The 7,613-nt window shown below is 48.3% G+C and overlaps 1 protein-coding gene across 1 annotated transcript; it reads right to left on the reverse strand.

Moving 5' to 3' along the window:
- Positions 1 to 697: 697 nt before the first annotated feature.
- Positions 698 to 6,811, reverse strand: LOC104994891 (HLA class II histocompatibility antigen, DO alpha chain). The gene is made up of 5 exons (XM_010848586.1): positions 6,660 to 6,811; positions 2,140 to 2,388; positions 1,448 to 1,729; positions 1,201 to 1,336; positions 698 to 1,013 (listed from the first exon to the last, which is right to left on the reverse strand). Exons 1-5 carry the CDS (start codon positions 6,739 to 6,741, stop codon positions 1,010 to 1,012), a joined length of 753 nt encoding a protein of 250 aa, XP_010846888.1. The 5' UTR covers positions 6,742 to 6,811; the 3' UTR covers positions 698 to 1,009.
- Between the last annotated feature and the right edge of the window lie 802 nt (positions 6,812 to 7,613).

Genomic DNA, 7,613 nt, shown 5'->3' on the forward strand with positions numbered 1-7,613 from the left:
TACCCAAGCCTTGGCCTCTCTTTGTCATGCATGGAATGCTAGCAAATGCAGGAAAAGGAGATGGCATCTAGGTCACAGCTGGATACCATTGGCCTCTTCATGATGGTAAATCTGAGTAAGAGTGAAGTTTCCATGAATGTTCCCTTGCCTGGTTTCCTTCAGAACTGTCATCGGTTGGGGGAGTTGCAATGAACAGAATACTCTGCATCCCTTTGGGGGCAAATCTGAATTCAGGATATAAATTTCATGACGTCTATGTGAAATGGTCCGTTCACAAGTGACACACAAGGGGGCCCACGCTGATGAGTCAAATGAAGCAAGACATAGCTACATTGGCCCATGAATGAATGCCAGTCCCCAGTAGCACGTCACGCTCAATGGCCATCACCAGAAATCCCCTCTTTCAGACCCTAGAGTCCTTTGCATGCATGCTTAGTCCCTTCAGTCATATCCAACTGTTTGGGACCCCACAGACTGTAGCCCACCAGGCTCCTCTGTCCATGGGGTTCTCCAGGCAAGAATACTGAAGTGGGTTGCCATGCCCTTCTCCAGGGGATCTTCCCGATCCAGGGACCAAACCCGTATCTCCTGCAGAGCAGGCAGAGTCTTTACCCACTGAGCCACCTGGGAGTTCCCCTAGTGTCCCTTACACCCTTAGAGAATTGGCTAAGGCCTGGGAAGATGGACACTGTGCAAACATTGTTTAAAATTTTACTGCTGCTGGCCAGGGCTTTGGGTAGACCAATAAACTGTGTGTGTGTGTGTGTGTGTGTGTGTGTGCGCGCGCGCATGTGTGTGTGTTGGGGCTAGGAAAAGGAACGCATTGGTTCCCCACAAGTCCCTGCCATGCGTATGGGGGCCAAAAAGGAGGAGACCTATAGGACAAGGGTTGATCCCATTCAAAGTCAGCATGATGAACTTGGTGGAGTCGCACTGAGCAGGCAAGGGCCGTCAGAAACTTGCCAGGAAGCTGAATGGTGTCTCACACTTGCTTCTCTCAGAAGGGCCATCACCTAAAGTAGCAAAACCCACATGGTCAAGGTTCAAGCTCACAATTCTGGGTCCTTTCTCTGTCCACCTCCCTCCAACCTGACACCCTCGCCTCCCCTCTGCTTGTCCCTGCTCCCCTCCCGGAATCTCTCGTCCTCCACCCCCATCCTGTGCAGGTCCCCACCTTCCTCCCCCAGACCCCCGGAGCACCTGGGGGTGCTGGACAGGCAGGTGCCCGTGATGATGAGGGTGATGCCCCCGAGGAAGCCCCCTAAGCCAAGGATCAGGCCGAGGGCACAGACCAGAGTCCCTGTGGTGTCAGGCAGCGCGGTGGGCACCTGGGGCTCTGGGAGAGAAAGGGAGGGTCAGAGGGTCCTGCAAAGGGGTTCAGGGTGAAGGATGCACCCTGAGGTGGTAGCGGGGGTCTGAGGTGGGTAGCGGGGAGGGGGCTCCGTACCCCAGTGCTGAAAGAGCGGCTGGTCCAGGCCCCAGTGCTCCACCTTGCAGTCGTAGAAGTCGTCCGCCAAGGGCACAAAGGTCAGGTAGTGGAACTTCCGGAATGAGTGGTCAGGCTGCGCGTAGAAGCTGCTCTGGGTCACGCCCTGGGTGACGGGATGGCCGTTGCGCAGCCAGGTGATGTTGATGACCGGGGGGAAGATTTTGTCCACGATGCAGATGAGGACATTGGGCTCGCCCAGCTGCACGCGAGACTTGGGCAGCACGGCCACTCTGGGGGACACTAGGAAGAAGCAGGCCTTGAATCCCACAGGAGCAGCCTCCAGCTGGGGCCTCGTCAGGGGTGGACTGAGGGGTGCTTCCTGGTATCAGCCTTCTGAGAGCAGTGGATGCTCTGGGCTGGTGACACCAGGGCAGAAGCGGGGAACAGAGGGACAAGAGACTGAAGGGCCAGGGGGTGCCCAGGGGGTGCCATATCTGCCAGGCAGGAGGGGTCATTCCTACAGGAAGAGGCTGCTGAAGGAATCTGAGGAGATCTAGAACCTCCTGGGAAAGAAAAGGGTTGAGTACAAGTCTCAGATTTTGAGAGTGGGGCCAGGGAGCCAACAGAGGCCTGAGGGGTGGGGCAGAGGCTTCTCTGGACCTCCTCTGCTTGCTGGGGGCCTGGGGGTGGGCAGGGGAAGGGCCTGGTACCGTTGGGGGCTCTGGTGCCGTTGGAGCGCTTCACCAAGTCCTCCAGATGCGCTTTGATCATTGCAATACTGACCAGCCCGCTCTGCGGGTCAAAGTAGGCGAAGTTGCCAAATTCAGGCAGACGCCACACAGCCTCCCTCTTCTTCAGATCCACAGAGAACAGCTGTTCTCCATCAAAATCATACGTGAACTGACCTGCACCATCATAGGACTGGTAGAAGGCTGGTCCATAGGAGCCCATGTGGTCAGCTGTGTTGGGTGAGTTCAGGGTCAGGGGGAGAAAAGAAAAGGTATCAGCTCTCATCCATCAGGTGTGATGGGTTGAGTCTCTGAGCTATGCCGCATCCTGGGTTCTGCGTGGGGGAAGAGCCCTGTTCTAACACTGAGTTGGTCCCTAGAGAGCAGAGGAGTTGCTGAGGGTTGGAAGGGAGAAGATGGAGGGGCTGGCCAGCACAGAGGCAAGGGTTTGGCCCAGCACACTGCGCTGGAAGAAGAGAGACCACCTAAGCTCAGGCTTGTGACCCTAGAGTTAAATCTTGACTCTGATCACCGGTCCAGTGGGGTCCTGTGCGTGAGACGAGAAGAGTAGGGGTGGGACGAGGAGAAACTAACTGAGGTTAAGAGCACCCATGGCATGCAAGGATTCTTCAATATACGCAAATCAATCAGCGTGATGCACCATATTAACAAACTGAAAGATAAAAACCATATGATCATCTCAATAGATGCAGAAAAAGCCTTTGACAAAATTCAGGACCCATTTATGATAAGAAAAAAAAAAAAGCTTCAAAAAATGGGCAAGGAAGGAACCTACCTCAACATAGTAAAGGCCGTATATGATAAGCCCACAGCAAACATTATTCTCAATGGTGAAAAACTAAAAGCATTCCCTCTAAGATCAGGAACAATGTGAGGGTGTCCACTCGCACCACTATTATTCAACATAGTTTTGGAAGTCCTAGCTACAGCAATCGGAGAAGAAAAATACATAAAAGGAATCCAGATAGGAAAAGAAGTAAAACTCTCACTGTTTGCAGATGACATGATACTATACATAGAAAACCCAAAAGAAACTATTAGAGCTAATCAGTGAATTCAGTAAAGTCATGGGATACAAGGTCAATACACAGAAATCACTTGCATTTCTATATACTAACAGTGAAAAAATCAGAAAGAGAAATTAAGGAATCAATCCCATTCGCCACTGCAACAAAAAGAACAAAATATCTAGGAATAAACCTACCTAAGGAGACAAAAGAACTGTATATGGAACATTATAAGACACTGATGCAAGAAATCAAAGATGCCATAAACAGATGGAGAGATACTCCATGTTCCTGGGTAGGAAGAATCAATACTGTGAAAATGACTATACTACCAATTGCAATCTACGGATTAAATCCAATGCCTATCAAATTACCAATGGCATTTTTCACAGAACCAGAACAAAAAGAAATATAAAAGTTTGTATACAGACACAAAAGACCCCAAATAGCCAAAGTACTCTTGAGAAAGAAGAATGGAGTTGGTGGAATCAATCTTTCTGACTTCAGACTATACTACAAAGCTACAGTCATCAAGACAGTGTGGTACTGGCACAAAAACAGAAATATCGACCAATGGAACAAGACAGAAAGCCCAGAAATAAACCCACGGACCTATGGGTACCTTATTTTTGACAAAGGAGGCAAGAATATACAATGGGGCAAAGATAGCCTCTTCAATAAGTGGTGCTGGGAAAACTGGACAGCTATATGCAAAAGAATGAAATTAGAACACTTCCTAATGCCATACACAAAGAGAAACTCAAAATAGATTAAAAGCCTAAATGTAAGACCAGAAGCTGTAAAACTCTTAGAGGAAAACATAGGCACAACACTTGATTACATAAATCAAAGCAAGATCTTCTATGACCTACCTCCTAGAGTAATGGAAATAAAAATAAACAAGTGGGACCTAATTAAACATAAAAGCTTTACAAACAAGGCGAAAAGACAACCCTCAGATGGGAGAAAATAATAGCAAGGGAAACAACTGACAAAGAATTAATTTCCAAAATACACAAGCAGCTCATACAACTCAATACCAGAAAAACAAACAACCCAATCAAAAAGTGGGAAAAAAGACCTAAACAGACATTTCCCCAAAGACATACAGATGGCTAACAAACACATGAAAAGATGCTCAACATCACTCATTATTGGAGAAATGCAAATCAAAACTACAATGAGATACCACCTCACACCAGTCAGAATGCCCATCCATCAAAAAGTCTACAAACAATAAATGCTGGAGAGGGTGTGGAGAAAAGGGAACGCTCTTGCACTGTTGGTGGGAATGTAAACTGATACAGCCAGTATGGAAGACAGTATGGAGACTCCTTAAAAAGCTAGGAATAAAACCACCATATGACCCAGCAATCCCACTCCTAGGCATATACCCTGAGGAAACCGAAACTGAAAAAGACACATGTATCCCATTGTTCATTGCAGCACTATTTACAATAGCTAGAACGTGGATACGACCTAGATGCCCATTGACAGATGAATGGATAAAGAAGTTGTGGTACATATACACAATGGAATATTACTCAGCCATAAAAAGGGACAGATTTGAGTCAGTTCTAAAGAGGTGGACGAACCTAGAGCCTCTTATACGGAGTGAAGTAAGTCAGAAAGAGAAATATAAATATTGTATATGACACATATATATGGAATCTAAAAAGACGGTACTTGTAACTTTATTTTCAGGGCAGCAATGGAGAAACAGACATAGAGAGCAGACCTATGGACAAGGGGGGAGGGGAGGAGGGAGAGGGTGAGATGCATGGAGAGAGTAACATGGAAACTTACAATAGCATATGGGAAATACACGGCCAGTGGGAATTTGCTGTATGACTCAGGGAACTCAAACAGGGGCCCTGTGACAATCTAGAAGGGTGGGATGGGGAGGGAGATGGGAGGGACGTTCATGAGGGAGGGGACATGGGTGTACCCATGGCTGATTCTTGTTGATGTACAACAGAAAATCATAAATCTGTAAAGCAATTATCCTTCAACTGAGCAACTGAACTGAACTGAATTATCCTTCAATTTTTAAAACAAAGGCAAAAAAAAAAAAAAAAAGCATCCGTGGGCACAGAAATGCAGTTTAAGTGGGTGTGAAGGAAAACAGGAGATGGCTGTAGGAGTAAGAATTAAGAAGGGTAGAAAAAGGCAGCCCAAGGTATTGCAGAGAGCAATAGAAAAGGAATTCAAAGTTCAAAGTTCATGTCCCATCTCTTCTGCTCAGAGCATTATGATTAAATGTGTCTCTTGACATGAATGAGGCTCAGCTTTCTAGAAATTAGGGTTTAGGTGACGGTGGATAAGATGGCTTGATAATCCTAAGAAATTAATTGCAGAGCAGTCATGAGAAATCACCGTGTGGGCAGCACGATACAGGCCCCAGGAATATAGACAAAACAGCTGTGGGCCCTGCAGACAAGGAGCTCGTGAACAGAGCAGGATAAAGACATAAACAACTCTCTATTGACCTGGTAAAAAATATGGTACTAGAGCTGGAGGTGAATGGGCACATTTCAAACCAGGAAGTTCTGCAGAAATCAGGATGCTGGGACTTCCTTGGCAGTCCAGTGGTTAAGACTCCATGCTTCCAATGCAGGGGAGGCAGGTTTGATCCTTGGGCAGGGAACTAAGATCACACATGCTGTGCATCTTGGCCACAAAATTTTAAAATATAAATTAAAAAAAAAGATGGAGTTCCTTGGTTGTACAGTGGATAAAAATCCACCTGCCAATGCAGGGGACATGGGTTTGATCCCTGGTCTGGGGAAATTCCACATGCCATGGAGCAGCTAAGCTGGTGCACTGCAGCTACCGAGCCCTGGCCCCCTTGAGCCTGTGCTCCACAGTAAGGGAAGCCAAGACACTGCAACTGGAAAGCAGCCTGGCTTGCTGCAGCTAGAGAAAGCCTATGCACAGCAGTGAAGACCCAGAGCAGCCACAAGTAGATAAATACATAAAAGTTGTTTTAAAAAATCAGGATGCTGGGCAGCAAGATGGAGGTTTGGGTCTCAGAGAGGGGGGAAGGGGACTTTCTTGGTGGTCCAGTGGTTAAGGCTTCACCTTTCAGTGCAGGGGTTACAAGTTCGATCCCTGGCCAGAGGGTAGCTAAGATCCTACAATGCCGCACGTCCAAAAAACCAAAACATAAAACAGAAGCAATGTTGTAACAAATTCGATGAAGACTCTAAAAATGGTCCACAGTTAAAAAAAAAAATCTAAAAAACGAAAGGAAGGAAGGAGGAACAGGAGGCACCAGAACATGGCTAGTGTGGCCAGGCTGAGCCTGTATTTTAGGTCCAGGACAGACCTGATCGAGGTGAGAGGGATGGGGAGTCTCTTGGCAACGGAAGTTGCCGTAAACCAGCGGAGAGGAACCGCTCACACTCTGTATCATCGCAAGGGTAACCCCACGCCCGTAATCTCCTCTCCTCGCCCAGCGCCCTCAGCACTCACCCTTGATGGCCCCAACTTCCTGGAGGCTCAGGAGGGTCATCAAGGTGTGCAGTCCCAGGACCAGCCTCCCCCTGAGGACCATTGCCCTCTGGTGCTTTAACCAAGTAAGTCCCGCTTGGTGTTGGGGGTAAAGGAAGAAGGTGGAGGTAAAGAGGAAGCAAACAGATTCTGGGGTGGGGGTGGGGAGCCCCCTGCTGTGTTCAGCCAATCAGAGAAATTCTCTCAGTTGGGGTAGCTGTTGCTGGGGGAAGATGCGAAGGAAAGCGCCTGGATGAGAAGATGGAAGAGGTCAGTGGGCCCAGGTGCCCCAGGGAGGCTTGTCCACAGGAAAGTCAGGAGGGGTGGGAGGGCCTTAGACCCAGGGTTCCTACATCCTCCAAGGGGGACCCTTTGAAGGCAGAGAAAAGGCCATCGAAGCGCAAATCCTCTTTGATCCGTGGGGTAGGGGCTCCTACTTATCTTGGAAGTCTTTGTGGACCAATTTGGAGTTGAAAAATAGAATAAATACGGGGGTTCTTTGGCGATCCAGTGGTTAGGACTCCAAACTCCCACTGTAGGGGACGTGGGTCCGATCCCTGGCGGGGGAACTAAGATCCCACAAAATCTTTTTTTCCAGCACAGCCAAGAAAAAAAATTACATAGAAATTTTAAAAGGGAAACGTTGAATCAGTTCAGGTCAGTTCAGTCGCTCAGTCGTGTCTGACTCTTTGCGACCCCATGAATTGCAGCACGCCAGGCCTCCCTGTCCATCACCAGCTCCCGGAGTTCACCCAATCCCACGTGCATCGAGTTGGTGATGCCATCCAGCCATCTCATCCTCTGTCGTCCCCTTTTTCTCCTGCCCCCAATCCCTCCCAGCATCAGGGTCTTTTCCAATGAGTCAATTCTTCGCATCAGGTGGCCAGAGTACTGGAGTTTCAGCTTTAGCATCATTCCTTCCAAAGAAATCCCAGG

Source organism: Bison bison, unplaced genomic scaffold (genome assembly GCF_000754665.1).
Source record: "Bison bison bison isolate TAMUID 2011002044 unplaced genomic scaffold, Bison_UMD1.0 scf7180017864270, whole genome shotgun sequence".
Taxonomy (NCBI): Eukaryota; Metazoa; Chordata; class Mammalia; order Artiodactyla; family Bovidae; genus Bison; species Bison bison.

Coding starts and splice junctions, on each gene's coding strand:
- LOC104994891 (XM_010848586.1), bottom strand. CDS start 6,741: ATGGTCCTCAGGGGGAGGCTGGTCCTGGGACTGCACACCTTGATGACC. Junction 2,389..6,659: donor GGAAGTTGGGGCCATCAAGG/GTGAGTGCTGAG, acceptor CACCCAACACAG/CTGACCACATGGGCTCCTAT. Junction 1,730..2,139: donor CGGCACCAGAGCCCCCAACG/GTACCAGGCCCT, acceptor GCTTCTTCCTAG/TGTCCCCCAGAGTGGCCGTG.